This window comes from Rhea pennata, chromosome 2 (genome assembly GCF_028389875.1).
Source record: "Rhea pennata isolate bPtePen1 chromosome 2, bPtePen1.pri, whole genome shotgun sequence".
NCBI lineage: Eukaryota > Metazoa > Chordata > Aves > Rheiformes > Rheidae > Rhea > Rhea pennata.
This window is the reverse complement of record NC_084664.1, coordinates 59867997-59888383: the sequence shown is the minus strand read 5'-3', so window position 1 is coordinate 59888383 and position 20387 is coordinate 59867997. Positions and strand designations below refer to the sequence as shown.

The window sequence follows — 20387 nt, the reverse complement described above, 5'->3', positions numbered from 1 at the left end:
AGTTGGCTGAGATTACTGCAAGACTACTGCCTATCATCTATGAAAAATGATGTTCAGGGCAGGTCCCTAAGTGCTAGAAAATGGCTTTCTTGCAGAGCCATCTTTATGGAAGAGGAGGAGGAGCTGGAAAACTAGTAAATTAATGAAAAGAAAATAACATTTCGATTTTCTAATATTTTCCAGTATTTCAAATAATAAAAACATTTCTTTCATCTTCTTTATATTATACAAATACTCAATGTGCCTATGGGAAAGTGCTGTCAGGACATGCATAAAATATAGCGAATATAACTGCAGCTCTTGTCTCTATTATATGCTTTTGTTCTTTTCTTTATTACCACTCTAAAAGGAAAATAATAATGCTGATGTAAAACCATGGTGATCTAGTGAGCACAGCAGCGTATGTAAGTTCTGAAAGACCTGAAACAAAAACAAAAATATGTATTTTGCCACGTCCTTTCTAACACTGTTCATCTCTTATTGTTCCAAAAGGTAATGCTAGTTTTAAATTAACATCCTTGGCTTGCAAAAAAAAAAAAAAAAAAAAAAAAAAAATCCCTCTAGAGAGCTGCCCATTTATGCTATCTTGTATTCCACACAAAAATGCAGGCTGAGGAGTCACTTAAGTAAAAATCTATGTGCTTCAGATAACTGTAAAATATTGGACATCTCTGCACCATTGAGACATAAGGGACTTCTCTTGTATTCATCCAAGTTAAAAGCAAAATTTTCATTGACTTGACTAGATCCACATTGGCAATAACTGATGTTAACAAATGCAATAAGGAAAGTAAATGTAAGTAGTTCTGCTTCCTGTCAAGCTTATTTAAATTAAAAAGCAGTTATAATGGTAAATTTCCAAATAGTTCTGCTCAGCTCTACTCACGTAATTTACATTCCTTCTAGTAGACCTCTGAGAATTTAAAATTCCCATGTAACTATTGACTATTCTACCTTTTGCCTGAACAGATTTCAGTGTAGCACAGTGACTGCCTGAATAGTTATTGTAAAAGACCTTATTTCATCTTTCAGTGTTAAAATATAAAGTGATTTGCAAAGATGGTTACTTCTACCCACTTCGTGAGTACAACGAGAAATGAAGCCAAAAAGTAAATTGAACTGTCCAGGTCCCAAAATAAAGTTAGGATGACTGTCAAGGAGGACAGACTGCTTGATGGCTTCTTAGGTTCCTCCATATTTGCAAGGTACAGCACAGCCAATGAAGAGTCACATTACTCTGAAACATCTAAAAATGGTACCATCTAAATTTAAGAATGCATAGCTTGTACTTGGTGGGCATCTCTCCAGTGAAAATCTGTCACTGATGAAGCAGAATGCATAAAAACCTTAACCAAACTCATCAGTTTTCTTAAAAGTCTGCAATCAAGAACTCCATTTCTTGTTCTGACTGCTTTGAGAGCTACTTTACTGAGATGCAAAACCAGACTACAAGAACAACATGTAAAAGAAAGAATAATAAACACTACTTGGGTACAAGCCTAAGCATCTGTTTCTCATTTCTCTGCGATTCAAAAATACAAACACCTATTTACATGCCTACATGCAGATCATACAGTCATTAGCCAAAAATAAATACATATTATGAGAAACAGAGAGACAAAACTGGCCATCTGGGAAGAAAATGGTTCTCTAACATTCTGACTCTTCTGATTCACCTTGTGCCTTCTTCTTCCTTTAAGTCATTACGCTGTCTTTTGTGGACAGAATTTCTGTCTCTCATCTGAATCAAGCTGACAAGTGCCTCATGTGTATCTGACTCCACTTACTAAAGTTCAGTGTAGTTTCATATTTAGTGTGTAATCTACTCTCAGTAATATGGAAAGGACCTGATGAGAAACGTTATTGTCCCACCAGAAGTGCACTTCTGTTCTGTGTATAAACATTCCCTATTTAAACCTTCATTTAGCAACAGAGGCAAAAATAATTCTTGATCTTCACATAAAATGCCCATGGGAATTGTCACTGGAAGAGTATCACTTCAGATCTGTCAGACAGTAACATTTTATTACCTCAAGGACATTATTTTAACCCGAGGTCTAAAATATAAATGAACTGCAATTCAGATGACTTGAGATCTAGCAGAAAGACAGAAGGGTGGAAAGCTTCCCAGAAAGATTCCATGGGGAGAAGGCTGATTTATTTCATGTGGATAAATGTGACAAAAAGATATTCTTATCCCAAGTTTTAATAAGTTTATGGTTGACAGGATGAATCAAAGACAGCCTTGAGCAGCAGCTAGTATATAGAATGATATGTTAACTAGGAGAGTTAGAAGATGAAAAAGGGAGCTCCAAGTGGATGAATACAATGGCAGAAGATTTTGGACATACTGAAAACTTCTTTGTTAAGATATTAGGGGCCAAGAGACAACTTCCCCTTTCAGTGATTTGTGTTCTGTACTGTGGGTTAAAATCCAAGAGATCTTCAAAGACCCTGTTGTATGTAAATTGAGAAGAGAATGTTTAGACACAAAGGGTCAGAGATGTCTGTGAACAGTCAACAAGTGCAAAGGTAAATGTCTGACAAATCAAGAGATTATTTTCAAATATGCCACCATGAAAACTCTCCCTTTTCTGTAGAGGCAGAGTTGTTGTTTTCTATACTGAAACAAAGATTTGAGTCTTGCTATCAAAAATGTAAGCAAGCTCTTAGATGATTCTTTACCAGTGCAATTTTTAATGTTACTATTGTTTCTTTGTACAAAGCAACATCCTTCCCACTTACTAACGTGTTACCAATTCTTCCCCAGAAAACTTTGGTTTGGTTAGAAAAGACTCTGGGTTAACTTTTTGAAGGAAGTAGACATAACTGACTAAGCAGAAGAAATGGAGGCAACTGAGACACAACATGGCTTCACCATTCACTGAACAGCATTTGCATGTGGCCCTGGAAAAGTTTTCGTAGAGTTTTCTGGCTAAGAGAGGTATGCTCCCCTAATGTTCTCCATTTGTTGATTTCTTCTGTGCCCTAGAAAGAGGACATTAGCTTATACAGGCTTATAAATAAATAGAACTTCATTGACAATTTATTCTCCTATGTGGAATGCCCTCAAGACAATAAATTTTGAGTAGGTTATTAGTGTAAACAGATAGCACACACTAAAATTAAATGACTTTCTAACTGTACCAAATTGTCAGAATTCTCTGGTCTGCAAAACTAAATTAGAAATCTGTTTTTAAAAAGATAGCAAGAATAACACCTCTTTCTTCCATCTCCTCTACGTAGCTCTGCTTCCCACTATGCTTTGGGGTAAATCTGGCGATTTTGATGACGTTTGTCTGAATGTATGCCCATGATACCAAAAGTAGAGTTTACTGCAAAACTGTAAGAGGCAGAAAAAATAAATCTTTTGACTATTTTCTAGTATTCTCTCATACTATTAATCCCCATGCTAGGACAGACACAATTGTGAAGATATTAATCACAGTTAACTCTACAGAGAAAAAGGTCAATAGGATCTTTAACTCTTGATTTATAGACAAGTGTTAGTTATTTTACCTGTGTAATTTTGCACAGTTAGTAGTTTATTTATTGTAATTAAATCTTATCTGTTTCAGCTCTCAGTAGGCCTGATTTTCTTCTTACTAACACCAAGTTTATTATTGCAACGCTCATCAATCAAATGGTGGTAACACCTGAATAACTTGCCAGTCTGTCCACAGCTACACAGCATTTACTAAATATTTTGAACAGAAGTTTGGGTGAGGAACGGAAGAAATTTTTTATTGTTCAGAGCTTTATTTTGAAAGAACAAATGGCAAGACCAAAGGAAAAGGAGAAAATTTGCTCAGAATACAGTAAGAAAGATCATGGGAACTGATCGTCTTTGTAAATTTTCATATGTACTTCAAACATGAGAATAAACTGCATATTAAGGTAAAATAATTTCTTACACAGAGAATTTTATTATTAGAATTTTATTATTTTTAGGCAAAAAAAATTATCAATATAGTCAATGATTTATTCCTAGTTACTACTAACTCCTTACTGTCTATAGGATTCACCAAGCTGAAGCCCAGCCAGAGCAGGCACTAGTTGCTTAGCCTGTTAAACAAGGTACAACTAGCTCAAAGAAGTCTTGAGATTCTGCTCTGCCAAGTCAACACAAAGTCTTGTCTCTTACTAGTAATGTAAGAATCACATGTACTGGGTACAATATATGTAATTGCCCCTGATTCTCCTTAACATATTTCTGGAAAATAAATATGAACATATAATGTTCATAATATAGATAAATTTAACTGCTTTAATTATAGGTATGGAGGGGAGGCAGAAGTTTGAAAGAGTGAGTAAAGACATGAAAGAAGTAGCAGGATAAATTGGATCAAACACCACTGAAGATGAAAAAAATGCATTTCTGCAAACAAAAAGTGATCTTCAGAAAGCTTACCTAGGAACTGCTAATGCTAATATCAACTAATTGTGCTTTTTAAAAGTAATAACAAGGGAATGAAAGAGGAAATAAGGCATGACAGAGCAGAAATGCTTATACTTAGACTGAAAATAATTTTGAACTCCAAACAACTGATGAGAAACCTTCCAATACACAAAAATATTCTGAGCATGAAGTCTTAAGGTGACTTACAGGTCCAATAAAGATGAGTAAGATTGACTAAGAAATTGAGAAGTCCATGAGAAATAGAATATAGTGAAATCTTCAGCAGGCAGAACATGTGGTTAAATAAAAGAAGGAACCATTAAGTGCCTCTTGGAAGACTGGAGGATAATATTAAGCAAGAGCTCTTACTGCGATCTGCTAACGATGAAAAATACGTCCCTGAGAAACATGGGACAGACAACTGATGAGACCAACTAAGGATTTCAGCAGTCCAAAGAAAACTGCTAAGAACAGACTACCTGATGGCAACTCTAAATCTTTGTGATTTTAAAGGCAAAGCAATGCTCCTTATGATTCCCATGAACTGCATCCTATTTATCCAACCCCTTTTTTCATTGTGTACTAAGTAAACTTCTCATAGTCATTGTATTTACACAGAAGTGCATTCATACTATTTCACTGCCTTCAGAGTATTCTAGTTAAACATATCCCTTCATTCACTATACAGATTAGAAAAAGTAGAACTAATTGCCAGCAGAGATAAACCATAAACCTATTTTCCATTTCTCAGATTAGTATTATCTCTCATTCTTTGTAACACAGTCAATTGATTCTGCTTGCTGACCATTTCATTTTCTTGCCTCTAAACTTTACAGTTGTGTCCAATACTTTTCACAATGACCTGTAAACTATGCATCTTACTGAATCCACAAGTAGTACAGCCACAGATCTATGGGTTATATGGGACTAGAAATGCAGCTCATTTAGATTCACCTTTTATAGATTATTCCATTTTTACTTTTGTAGTGTCATCAAAATATTTAAAACTACAACTGCTTTAAACAACAATAATGTCCCTAACAATAACACTGTCCTTAAACAACACATTCAATTGAATTTGGAATGAAAACTGTCAAGCTGAAAAGAAAATCTTATTTTTGACCTACTATCTGATCCCTCCCAGCCATCACAAAGCACTTTATAACAGTAGTTCAGTAAGGAAGCTTGCAGTGCCCAGTTACCAGTTAGAAAGGTGGGAATTTACTTATGTTTGATATATTGGAAGGCTAGAATCTCCTTTTCACACAAACTCCACTCATGCTAAGCTACAACTCCCTGAGTCAGTGCTGGCAGCTCCTAGTGAGAGCTGGAGATTTGGAACACCACCACTACAGTATGCACAATTTAAGGAAACTTATGACACTGAAAAATAGACAAAACAGAACTCTGTTCCACTTTGGTATCATTAGTGCAGGGATGTGTAGGAATAAAGTCTAGCACTTGCACATCAGCATACAGTTTTCTTGTATAATCCCTGTCAGCTATTATTTCTATAATCGCATGAAGACTATGTCCTAGGCTGCCCTGGTGACAACTGCTGATGTGACCAGGTGAATACAGAAAGCCCCCACTAAGAGGGGTTAATGAAAGTAAGCTAATAAAATGACAGATACTTTAGCTTTCTCCAGCAAAGATATGCTATTACAAGTGGCTGGCATAAGTACAACTAAGCTGTGAAATGCAAAACAAACCAGCATCTAGGCTTTAGTTAGCTTAATTTTGTGTGAAAAGTGGGGTGCATACTTTCTGAAAGATAGAAGTGTTTTATTCACAACTGCATTGAAGACTGCACACTTAACAGAAAATTCTGCTTTTCCAACTGTAAGTAAAGAAACAGTGAAAAGATGTGTATCTTAAACCTGTACGACTGCAACAGTCAAAAATCTTTGTGCTAAAAATAGACCATTTTAACTCCTACATAAGCCCAGCAGATTTACATGCTGAAGTCTTTTATTGCCTATGTAAGAAGGGAGTTGTGATATTTGCCTTCCAATATCAAAATTTCTTTTACAGTCTTCCCTGGTAGAAGTCATAGTCTACTTTCTTATGCTCACACATACATTCATTTCACACTCACTGAATCAAATGGCAACAAATTACTAAAATAAATCAAGAGTTTCATGGGATAACTATGCAAATATGAAAGCTTCATATGATCAAAATTAAGTAATGAATATACTTTTATTATGATACAAAAAAGGTACTAACTCTGCAAGATCTCCAAAGCATGTAATATAGATATCAGGCTGCACAGAGACAAACAACAGCATTATTGCTGTAAAAATGAATGTCTGTGATTCTTGAGCTATTATGTGAACTGACCACATAAACTGAAAAGATTCATTTTGAAAAAGCTTTATCAATAACCTGATTTTATGTTGCAACAATGAAAAGAGTTGAGGATGTTTTATTGTTGTGGGGGAGAGACTGGAGAAACTAGAACTAGCAATTTAGCACAGTCCTCATATATGTTTATTTCCCTGAACACAAACTTAATGGAATTTAAAATGTGTTTTCACAGCAAGATATTTACTGGGCAAAATTAGTGGCAATTGGTGAAATTTTAATTTCTCATATTTTCCTAATCAACACTGAAATCCTCACTTGGACCAAAATGGTAAAAGGAACCCATGGAGAAGTATTATGGTAGCCATTTCTGTTTTCCATTTCAACTGGAATTTGGAGTAGGCAGAGCTAAGGAAGAAAGCACATGGCTGATCATCACCTGTGTTTACTTATTATGATGCACTAGCAGCTTAACTAATCATTCTTGTTCAGGTCCCTACAGTACAACCAAAGCAATTCTGTCATGATTAGACTAAATGACAAAAGCAATGAAACACTAGCTTGTATCCTACAGCACTAACTCTTTTGTGCTCAGAAAATTGTAATGGAGGAAGTAGATTTGATATATTTTTCATAAAAACATTTTCATTTTGTAAAATAAGTACATCTTACCCATATTTTATTCCATTCTATCTTTAAAATAATTCATTTAATTTCATGTTCATCTCTATTTTATTAATGGGGTGAAAAGATGAAAAGACAAAACTTATAAAAATATTGACTTGTCAAATGAAATTTTGTAATTCTGCCTAACAAATGCTTCCTTATTTAAGAAAAAACAAAGCATTCCTTCTTGTTTTATATTTCCTCAAGAGTCCTCAAGAGCTTAAACCACTGACTATATAGGGAATATATGTTCACATACTAAATCAAATAAAACAGTAGGTATGAAAAATAGAGGCTTTTTTCATTCATCCTAAGCTCTGCTGGTTTATCAGTCCTATTAATTTTTATGGCTGAAATACTTCAGTCTTCATTAGATTCTTGGAAAAAATGGTAATCACAAATGAGTTCAGGCAAAAAGGCTGCCCTATTTTGGCAATGAACTGGGTTGATGCATAATCTATTTCAAATAATTACATTATTTTGTGGAATTAGACCAATTTGCAAGCAACCTTGGATTTTCCAACTCATGAAAACGAGGATTAGATACCCTGTAAGCCATGACTTTACTGAGAAAGTGTGTCATTGACATGAGCTAGATAACATCTTATTGCTCACAGCTAATCCAGAAATGCCCCCAAGCATTTAGATTGAAAGTACAATTTAGCAAAAGGTAAGCATCAAGTAAGTTCAAAAAGCTTAGGAACTGAAACAACATACACCTTCCCTTCTGGAAACAAACCTAACCTTCTGTAATTCTTTTAGCAGTATTTCCCAAAGCCTCTTTAGACAGATATTGAAACTCTGCTACTTCTCCATCACGACTCACCAGCATATTTAGAAAACGCCAGGGTATTTTTCATAACAGCATTGTGATTAAAATAACTTACATTTTTTAATGAGAGTTTCCTAATTATTAAGCTACTCTCATCAAGGGTACATATTGCCCTTTCCTGTTGAAACTGAACGTGCAGAGAAGATTTAAAGACTGATGCAAGAAAGCAAGTAAGAAGGAATGCTGCCTGATAAGGAGTGATACAGCTTCTGGTTTTGACCACAGAATATTTTGGTTGTCATTTGTTTTTTCATTTGTTTTTAATTGGACAACTGTTTTAATATTCTTCTACCTCTTATTCAACAAAGCATACAATAAAGGATATAATTTATAATAAATAAATGTACTATTATAATTTGATTTTTCAATTCTATCTAGTAATTCTTCCAGTTTTGAAGTCTATAATGCTTTTAAAGAACAAAAAGAAAATCAAAATCAATTAAAAAAACCCACTTACCTGACGAGATGTCTATTCGGTTCTTCTTGACTAGAGTGACATTGATATGGATGCTGACTTTGCCCTCATTTATGTCAATCTCAACATTCCCCAGCCCATCTGCAAAGTTGCTGAAGACAAGAAGTCCGCTGGGGTTCCAGGTTCGGAATAAGAAACTGACTGAAAACAGATCCTGGCTTGGACGACCGGGAACCTCAAGATAACTGGTGGCATTGAAAAAGACAGGTACTGTATGTGGCTCCACACAGGAAAAACTTAAATTTCCCTAAATAAAACAAAACAAAAAAGAGGCAAAAACATAAGCAAAATGATAAGCTAAATTCATACCTACAACTAGAAAGCATTCTAGGCTTCATTCCATTTAAAGACTACTGAAGTCAAGTAAGTTGCCTGTAAAAATGTATTAACATTGTCATTATCATTATTACTATTACATCGTTGTTAATACTGTTGCTTTGCATAGAGGCTTGTGCCAAAGTAGTGGCCTCATTATATTAGGTGCTGTGCATACTCACAGTAAGAGGCAGCCTTTGCCCTGAAGAGTTAGAGTCTAACTATAACTAAGAAAAAGCTTAAAGGAAAGCATTACTATTCCCAGTTCAAATGAAGCAAAGAGAAACTGGGACTTGCTCATGGTCATCAAATGAACCTGTAAGACAGCAATAGTTCATTCTTTCAATGCCACTGACACACAGCCTTCCAAATACCCTTAAATCAGCATGTCAAGCAATACGAGAAGTTGCGAAAGAAGGATGTATAACACCGTGTGAACAGCTAGCCTCTCTGTTATGTTTTCTGCTGAAGAATACTAGCTAGTACTAGCTAGTACCTTATTTCATGAAGCTGATGGATCTGGACTGGCTGATCATGAACTGTGCCTAATATCTGTATTTAGTCAAGTATTTTCTCTTTCTAAAAGCAGTTGCAGTTTCTCCACTGCAAAATTTTACTCTTAGGCAACTCTGTTGACTTGCAAATGTTTGCTATATGTGTATAAATAAGACCAAAATTAGAACCGTGATTTTTTCACTCTGGTTCTCATAACACACCACAATGGCATGCTGTATTACCAGATATCATTTTTTTCCTTAGAAATAACAAAGAGTGCATAGCTCTTACTATGCTATTTTATAACATATTTTATTCCTCTAAGATGATCTGTGGCCAGAATTGACTTATTTTTACTCATCAATACCATACAACAGGAAGAGTGCTTTTACTGAAGATCTCCTGCATCATGTAGTGAAAAGGACCTTGTTCTATGGTTTCTCTTTCTGATGCACTCTACTGAAGCAGATGGTAGTTCTGTGACAATTTCATTTTAATTTAGGAAAGCAGAATTTTATATGATGCACTATGGAAACGATTGTTAGGATCAGTATCACATTTTAAAAAATTACTGAAGTTTGAACATTTTCAGAGGTACTTAGGAACAAAGTTAATTTCACCACTGTTCAAATTCCCAACAGGAGTCAGTTGTCATCCTTAGCATGTAAGTGTTTCTAAACTCAATCTTACTGACTTCCTATTACAAGCTTTCATGCACATATTTTTGTATTCCCAGTGTATAAATGCATCTGGAAACATTATTTTGAGGAAAACTACAGAATTTGGAAGCAAGACTGGAACTCTGTACCTGAAAACACAAGGGAGGAAAGCCCTAAGTAAATTTTTTTTGAAATAATTATTTTCAATTGGAGATGAGCCAGGTGATGGCATCAGGATTAAATATTTACTATCCATTTACCAATGTCCCAAACCATTCTGTGCCATAACATAATACTGCCTATGTGGCAGATTCAGTTTCTTATACAGAATTTTCATGTCAAATCTAAATGAATAAAAATAATATAGCACAGAGTTTCTCTAGCACTTCATTACTGAGACACATTCCTTAGATACATTCTATATAACCACTTCTGTTTCACACAGAGTGTCAGAAGTTATTCTACCTTTAGAGGCCAGTAAAATGAGTAGCAACTAGACTATCAGAGAGTCAGCCTCCATCATCAATCAAGAAACAATGATGTTTCAAGGAATCTGGAACTAAAGAAGAGACTTCTGTATGCCGATCTCATAAATGATTTGTTCCTATCTTTATTAAAATCTCAGCATTGCAAAACATGTTCTTTTTATACACATACACAATGTTCCCTGTGTTTCACAAAATATATTCAAGAATTTAGGAACACCATTTTTTAAAACAGCTATAGCAAGCTTTTAAAACAGAGTGTGAATGAGAGAAATGACAACTACTTTCTGAGTAAAGGAAAAGGACCTCCACTTAGCTACTTTGCTGCTAACGTGGGAGTTTGTTTGGGGAGTTATTTTCAGTCTAGGTGTTACGTAGAGTTGTTCATTTTAAGGTTTTAACCAACTAATTATTAAAACAATCAACAAATTTGTTTGAATAGTTTTATTCTGAACATTTCCAAATGTGCTACAGAATACTTTCAGTAAACCACAGATTTTATATTAAGAATAAAAATCTGGAGAGTGCCTGAAATACCCTTTGTCAACCTTTGTTAACATTCTCAGTGTAGTAGTCACCCTGTGGATTAGAAATAACTCCTGTTCCATAGAGAAGGCAGTCCTGTGTAGATACAGAGGGCAACAGGATTCCTTAAGACCTGACATCTTACAGTTCAGTCACAGATGCCAGGAATGTATCATCACCTGCAGTACCGTAAATGGTTTTCCTTAGTATGCAACAAGTTAAGTAGCACTGAGAAAGGACACTCTGTTAGACATCTGTAAGAGTTCCTCTTGCTGCAAGGAACTAACAATTTCCTCATAACAAGAAGGCTTTCACATCTAATTGACACTCATGTCTCCCTGATGCAAGGGATACTTGCATGTATAATAGCTATTAATGTTAATGTCACGGAATGCATTCAAATCTTGTTTCACATCAGTAGGATCATTTACCATGAACACTCAAACTGCACAGATTTCTTGAAGAACTAACATATAACCCTGGTTTCTCTGTTAGCTAGCCAAAACAGTATTTTCCCTACTGAGCCATTCAGTTTAATCTGGACTGTATTACCATTTCCCTCTATGACTGTACTTCAGAAGAAGGCTCTTCTTTTAAGTGAAGTCCATTGGATACAGATTACTCACTAGGGCCAGGCCAAGAGTTAGAACTAATCTGCAGCTTGTCTCTATAAAAGCATTCCTATTTTCAAAGAGAAAGAGATCCTTTTCTGTGGAGTGGGTTCAGAATGAATTGCTGAATAATTCACTGGGCAATGATGTTTGAAAGTCAAACATATACTGTGCATTTACACTGAAACTGTTTGTCTTATTAAACATTTATTAATGATATATTGGAAGAGAAACTGTGAAAACATCTTAATTTGGGTAGCCTGAACTTTGCGTCATGATCTTCATTCTTGCAAATTAGCTTCATGTTTACCTTCTATAAATCATTTTTGCCTATCTACTCTCAGATGTTATCCTTTGTGGAAATACCACTGGGTTTTTTAATCTTTGCCAACTAATAGAACTACTGGCAGAATACACAGCTCTCAAAAGAGAGGTGATGAGTTTATTAAAACTACAATACCTGTTAACTCAGGATGAATTGTACAGTAAAGGCAATACTCCCCGGCTAATATTTATCATGTTATTTCAGTATCTTTCTCAAAATAGCTTATTACTCATCTTCGAGCTTAACGTACTGCTCATCTAATAAAAATAATTTAAAAAAACCACTTATCTTAAGCTTGTACATGATTGCACGGAATAATACATGCCAGAACAGCTGCAGAAGTGTGTGGAGCATCGTGGATTTAAGGAGGGAGGGTAGCAAATACTAGTCTTCTGAACATCTTTATGTTAGAGATATTAAAATGAGTGAGCCCATTCTTTGGAAACTAACACCAATTAGCATCCAAGCTGCTTTCTCTTAATATATCTCTAGACAGGAAATTTTGATGAAGAAACTGAATATCTGAACTGGAATTTCTCTGGACTTGCTGGCTGCACGTTCCAGTCTCCTCAGTAGTAGAGGAGATGATACTCTTACGCAAGGTAACACAAGTCCTACCTAGTTAATTACATCCTGTGCTTGTAAATGTCAAAAAAGACAAAATTTATTCTTTTGGAGAACACAGAAAAGATGAGCAAGGAAAGTTGTTTACATCTTGTTCCTTGTTTCTGTCTTAGTCCTGAGTCAAGTTGCAAACAACAGACAGCACGTACTGAGCTAGTTAGTCACTGCCAACTTTTGTTTCTAACTTGGTTCAAGAAAAAAAACAGACACTTTCATTCTCTGTATTGGCTGTCCTTCCTCCCTGACTTTCCCTTTTAAGTATGTTTGTCATTTATCTCATTTATCTGTTATGAAAATAAATCAGGCTCCACTAATAAGGGCAACAACAACTGTTCAGTAACATTTGTCTTACTCGCTTTTCCTCTTTTCCCAAAGAGTCATTGCCACATCAAAATCTTTTATATCACAGAGAAGACTAACAAATTCTCTTTTTTCTTTATACTCTCTAAAACTAAATGAAATATATTATTAAAGAAAATGTTGTTCTTAATTATTTACATTTCAAATGCTTTAAAATACTTTTTCATCCTTGTTCTCATACTGTCAATAAATTAAACTGACCCCTGGTTAAGACCTAAACATTTTTTTCATTTTTATTTTATTCAGGGACAAATCTAGATCATCATCTTTGATTCTCTAGGCCTCTTTATTCTGTAAAATTAACTTCTCCACTCCCTTTCATTGTCTGATTTCTGAAATTCAGCTCTGTATCTGCCTATTATAACATTTTTACTTCTCACACCTCGTATCTCTTTCTTTCCTCTCTTCTTCATTTTTTTTCTCTACAATAATTCTCATCATCATATTGATTGCTTTGTTTGTGTTCCATTTCATTATATTTTGTCTGTCCTGTCTCTTCAGATAATAAACTCTTTAAGGCAGGGTGTGTCTATTGTTATGTGTTGTACAGTATCTACTAGAATGGAGCTTTGATCCTGGTTGGATTGCTTAAGCACTATCATCATAAACATGATTAACAACAGTAGTCTCAACAGAGTCTATTTTTCATGCTAAATCAGGCTCAAAACTAGAAGAGAAAGAAAGCTTCTGTAAGAAACATAAAAATCCATATTGATTTAATTTGAGTTAAATTGATTTTGCTTTTGAAGGGTTGAAGCAATGTAAGTAATTCCACTGAAAACAAAGGTCATTTCTATTTTTATAGCCATTCTCAGAATTGGAAATCAACAAAACCATCATATTAAACTAGCATACCACAGCCTCTTGATGAAGGACTAACATTGCCAAGACTAAACATGTGGATTTTACTTTTATGTTAGAAGTGATAGACTTTAATCAAAAAAGAAGAGAGAGACAAAAAGAGAGGATGATTTTGCAAAGATTTTATAGGTCTGCTAGTTATGCTACACTTTTGAAATAATGATATTGCACTATGGAAAGCTCTTATGTAACACTTCTGTTCAGGTAAGGGATTTAACAGTATGTCCTATTAACTTGCAGTGGACTGGTTAAAAAAAAAAAAAAAAACAAAAAAAAAGATTCTACCTGCACAAAGGTATGAAGAGCTAACGGCTATGACACGTATTTAATATATGTTGAATTGCGCTGAAGTTTCAAAATTTCATATAAACAGGTATTTTTTCCTGCAATAACTTTATATTTGGCAAGAGTCACAGGTAATTCAGAATCAATTTCAAAGATTCAGTGGTCTGTATGACTAGGTTGAAAAAGCTCTAGAAGCGGAGTTTTCCTTTTTGGCACATGTATCATGCTCATTGCCTTTAACGATGCTAAAGAAATTCATGTATAGAAAAAGTTATAAATATCAGGCTGTATTACAGAACATCATTGAGTTCTTGTAGGCTTATTATTTGCATCAAAAATGGGAAATTATCCTTCCAATTACCTTTATCATTTAGCCATACTGTTCACATAATCATATTGAAGTTTTATAATATTATCCAAAGAGTAATCAAATGGTAATCAACACTATATACTATGCCACCACCGCATCTGTAATTTGTAATCTTTACTATGTAATACATAAGGAGAAAAGCAATAGTGAAACCATATATACTGCTAGAACAACTTTGTAATGGCTGCAAATTTGTACAGAAGAAAGCCCTGAATAACTTACTCAAGTCATCCTAAATTCATGGCAGCAATACATTCATTTCCTACCCACACTGCCTGTGAATGCCACTGAGCAATTTTAGGAGTGTTTGGAGACAAAAAATACACTAATAGAAGAACTTTCTTAATTAGCCTGCCCATGGAGCCGAAGTTTAACCATGTATGCTTAAACAAGAGAAAAAATAGAAAGAATAAAATGTAAATCAGCTATCAGAATTACTAAAGTAATTTTTATTTATTAAAAAGTAATGATTTTAAAGTCTAGTATCTTGAGGCTTTTCAGAGGTACTAGCAAAGGCTCTATAATCATCCCCTTCCAAGACTTTCCACTTACTAACTAGCTCTGCAGGGGTGCAAGGTATCAGGCTGTAAAGCCAAGACAAAACTGCAATCGGCTTAAGACCATCGCTTGGTTCACTACAATTTAGGGGGAAAAGAAATATTTATTGTTCCAGTTGCTTCTTTTAAAAGTATCTATCTGACACTGAAGGGTAATTTTGGAAAGTTAGAATAGGACCCTCAGAAGGAAAATGCTCAGGGACATTAAAAAAAAAAGGTCATAAAGGCATATACAATCAGATCTTCAGGTATATAATATGTTTTGTTTTCCATATTAAACCACACTAGCATATCACACGGATATCCATTACACACACTCAGTCACTTCTAGTCTCCTTTACTATGCAGAGGTTTAGATGACCATTAAATTATGTTCTTACCACATTAGAAGGTTCCAACTTCTTCCTCTTGGCAAGGTCAGTGATATTATTACCATTGTAGTTGATGCTCTCCATACAGCCTTTGAAATTTTTCCTAGTGTTAGAACTTGGCTTCCCAGAAAAAGGCATACCTCCAAAGGTTATCTTTGAATGAAAATAGAAAACTGTAGATAGTTACTGGAGGGCAAACACTTACTTGTTAGAATTTTTAAACAAATTCGCTGTAGATGCATTTGCTTTCTTTGAACACTCAAACACAGATTGCTGGCAAAACTGCTTATCAGAAAAGGAAGTAGCAAAAAAGCACTGCAAAAAGCAGAAAAAAAATCTATCATGAACTTGTAATTGCATATATTTATGCTAGTAAACCCCAAGTGTTATTATACTCATCCAAACTGACAGAATACACACATCATACAGTTTTCCATATATGGATGGCTCTTCCAATTGCCTCTGTACAATATATATTTCAAATAAAGAATGTAGAATAAATTGTGTCCGTCCCAGCACTTCTCTAAACAAGAAGAGACATAAAAATTAGCCAGATTATCTGATTTGAATCACTCACTGAGCTCTGTGTGTCAGAGTGCAGACAAGAACACAGCAGTTGTGGGCTCCAGTTAAGACTTCCTTTAGTGCAGGCTCCAGTTAAGACTTCCTTTAGTGCTTATATATATGCTTAACCAAGAAGAATTTTACAGAATCACATAGTGAAAGATGATACACACTGCTAGGCAGGATCACCTGCTGCTACTGAGAACACATATTTATCAACCAGTTATAGTCAGTGAGGAGTTACTACAAGACTTAGCAGGCCAAACCATTGCTTAGAGGCAGATGGCTGAGCCATCAAGGTCAAATAGGAATTGTTTTTGTTTTTATGCTGAATTTCATTACCCCAAAATACGGGGTTATCCTGAGTTATTGGTGCTGCAAAAATAACACAAACATTGTACAAGATAAAAAGGTTCATCTCTTAAGAAGTCCACCTCTGTCACTCTTCAGAGTATATATGTCTCCACACAAATGTTTTGAAGCAATAAATCCTAAAAGTTTTCATAGTATTTTGTGGTTTGAATAGTTTAGTCTCCTCAATGTATGTTAGTATTTATATCAAATAGATGATGTCATAAATAATAATGACACCTAGCTACCCTTCCCCAAGAGTGCCCACAAAGATTTCTGCTTGTGGTCTGCTGCTAGGATCTCCCAGAGCCAAGTTTTTAAATATTATTTATTGTTAATTCCATTAGTTATTACTAAGAGTAGGAAAAGGCAGCTCAAGAAACTATTTTTTATGAAAAAGTTTTGATTCTCTGGTGTTTATCCACTATGATTAATTTATCATAAGAGCAATACATTGAAATGTCTGTGATGACTAACCTCCAAAAACAGTTAATTGAGAAGAAAGTAAGTAGAACAGCTCAAGACTTGCATTTAATACGAACCGCAAAAACATGTAGTTACACACATTCAGGTAACTTCCACTAACCATGAAAAGTTCTGTGTACATGGAAACTGAAACCTTTGAGGAACTACCAGGGATGTCTCTACTGTCACTAGAAAGGTGGATCTCCTGGATTCCACTCTCACTTCTGAGTATATTCATTATACCAAATAATACCATACAAATATACTATTACTTTTCATTAGAAACAGTCTAGAATGGAAGAAAATCACTGTACAAAGCTGTTATCAGCCATTATGCTGAAGCTCATGTTCATCCAATTTACAACAGAACAAGTTCACAGTAGCAGAAACTAGACTGTAATCAAACAACTAATCCAGATTCAATTACAATGGTTTTGTGTATTAACTGACTGATGAAAAAGAAGTTTTCCTAAAAATTTTCTCTTTACTGTTCCTTTATAAATAGGAAGCTATTGACAGCATGTTTATAAAAATGCAGGGAAGTACTTACTCATCCAAATAAAGCAAGATCAAGATTCATATTGGTTAAAAAAAAAAAAATCTAATCTCCTTCCTTTGGTAGAAAGTAGTATTAACTGTTACTACAGAACAAGGCTTTCCAGTTCAAGTGCCTAATGATCAGCTGAACAGGTAACAGATGTTATGATTTGCTTTTATTTGCCTATCAATCACTTACAGCAATTGGCATTAAAGATTTTAAAAGCAGCATACACGTAACTTGCTAAATAATACAAATCTCCCATTTTAAAACAAAAGGTTGAGATAAGGCTTACACACAGGCTAGCTCTGGTCAAACTTAAGATCTGGTAGATTAATGGAGGGAAACTTAAATTTAGAGCTAAGAGAGAACTGCTCCAAGGAAAATCTGAGGACATGGAAGGAAAAAATAATCAAAGCAAACGTATAAAAAAGTACCAAAACATCTTAAATTATACTAGTTTTTTCTTATTATTGGACTTTTCTTTAGAAAGCCAGTTTGAATGTCTACCTCATAATCAAGGTCCAGGTAATCAAACTCTCCATTGGTTCTGAAATGCTGCATGTGCCTGTCCAAGGTGAGATTGATATTTCTCCCGTGACGCTCTATGATGATGGAGTGCCAGTGGTGATCATCTAAGAGGCTGCCTGTCATCACGGATGTGTGGCCATAAATAGAACCAAGCTGGTTGCTACCTAAGTTGAGAATAGAAACAAGCAGTTCATTTAATACTCACCCATACCGGTTAGGCATACATTTTCTTCCTGCTCTGTCTATATTTCACTCAAATCATATCACATACACAATAAACTGGAGGAGGTCAGTCCACTTCGAAGCTAAGACCTGTCCAATGGAGAGTTGTTGCTATAAATATGAATAGCCAGATTAAATACAGTAAGTACCTGATCAATGAGCTGTATAAATAGTGCTAACAGTTGTTATTTTGAAGCTAACCGGGGAAGCAATATCTACTTTCAAATGTAAAGTTGTTTTCAACTAGAGATATTCTGTGTTCTGATCCCTACACTACAAAAGTGCAAAGTTGTCACCTTTCCTGGGATAGCCTTTGTGCCACATTCTCAGCTTCACTGGAGCTATACTGATTTACCGCTGTTGAGGACTCGGTGCCTGACAATAGAATCTGATAACAAAAAGCCTTTGCAAACTGATAACAGCAAACACTTAAATGAGTTCTACACTTGGTAGATTCTGCTAGTGTAACTATACCAGCTACTGTACAAAAAAAAGGGCTCAGTACAGTCTGAGTAAATAGCTGCAAAAAAATGTGTTCTGTTAACTAGTTTACTTTCATCTTTCTTCCTGCACCAACCTTCCTATTTTGGACGCCAAATAAACTACTAACAAAACTACAATTTTGCAATTTATTCCTGTGTTTTCCAAGGGCTTTTACCACTACAGCTCTGCTAGTCAGACATCCCATCTCATTGCAATCTGACTGACATAGCTAAGCCAGTAAAAGTTGACAGTACAGATCTCAACTGAAGCAGCAAATGATAATTCTGCAATAAGTCTAAAAAATTGCTGCACTGCCCAATAACTCAGTGCAATCTTCCATGTTTTGAATACATGAGGACTTATTAGCATCAAGCACTTCTGGAACTCAGACATTAAGGCTGTACACACTGATAAACACATTTTGGCAAAACACACAGCCATGGCCCCTAACTATACCACCTTTCTGCTGAACGCCACTGATCCTTCAACGGCTGTGGTAAAAACAAACAAACAAAATCATGAGGCATGTATACGTGCCTCAGTTTCTTCCATGCAAAGTCAAATCCATGCAAAGCAAAATCTGAATTCACCTCCTTAGATGGTTGAAACTGGGTCATTGGTTTTCACCAAGCTCCATGAACATCCTTTCCACTAACTCTGTTGCAAAGACAATACTCTTAGGCAGAGGAAGGGTAACATCACAGACCATTACCTCTGTTTACTAAGCAAGTGTGTGTCACAGTGTCTGTCAGTCTAATGATTTAAACACCTCCCCACCAAGCACATACATAGAAATTATAATAAACTACATAGAGACAGACTAAACTCAAGAATATGAAGAAAACGGAAATGAATGGGTTAGCATTTCAATTAAAATTGTCGAAAACAGACTACTGCTATAGGAAGATGTGCTTTCCTCCTCATCATCTTCCCACGTTGTTGATCTTTAGAAAAAGAGCAGAAGAAAATGCTAGTGGAAATAATTACTATTCATGGTAAATAACACATGAACAGAATAATTTACTGTTCACATGACTGCAAGAGAAGTTACAGGAAGTCTTATTCCAAAATTAATTTGTCTGAAAGAAAACATGACCTGAAACTAGATAAACTTGCTTCTGTTTCATAAAAAACGTACTTAAAAATGAGCTTGCTCATGTGCCGCTAGTCTTTCAGTGGGATCTTTCAGGCAAGATCTAGAATAACATATCTGGGTTCACAACTTTCTTAAAGCTGTCTGATACACAGATGAGTTATCTTCCTTTTCTAGCCCTAGTTTTCATTTCTACTAACACTGTGATTTCCATTCTCCTTTAGTCTCAGCCCAGTTTGTACAAAGACTGACAGCTCTTTTCCCTTTATAAATATGAAAATCTAACTATTCACAATAAAAATCTTATCTACATAAAAGCCAATAGTTTTATCAGCTTCAGTGGACTCTTTCAGTGCGTTTCATACTAGGAGCTTAAAAAGTAAGGGTCTTACCTCTGCCTTCCTTCATGCTACACTTCTTTCTAGGAGGCTCACTAAACCTCAACTTCATATGGTCTGCAGCTTCTCAGAGTGGTATCTTCTTTGTTGTAACTTCCTAAGGATGATCTTGATTATTCTAGCACTGCTGACAGATTCCTTCTCTCACTCAATCACTTGATTTTTTTTTTTTTTTTTTAATAAATGAGACCATGATAAGCTGACTAGAGTATCAGATACC

The 20387-nt window shown here is 35.1% G+C and overlaps 1 protein-coding gene across 1 annotated transcript in view; it reads right to left on the bottom strand.

Annotated features, from left to right (window-relative positions):
* The window catches only part of CNTNAP2 (contactin associated protein 2), a 1099877-nt gene that overhangs the window by 561758 nt on the left and 517732 nt on the right, over positions 1 to 20387 (bottom strand). Inside the window, exons 6-8 of the mRNA XM_062569605.1 lie at positions 17951 to 18135; positions 15532 to 15675; positions 8662 to 8926 (exon numbers count right to left, since the gene is read on the bottom strand). Of these exons, the coding sequence (XP_062425589.1) occupies positions 8662 to 8926; positions 15532 to 15675; positions 17951 to 18135 (594 nt within the window). The remainder of the gene's footprint in view (positions 1 to 8661; positions 8927 to 15531; positions 15676 to 17950; positions 18136 to 20387) is intronic.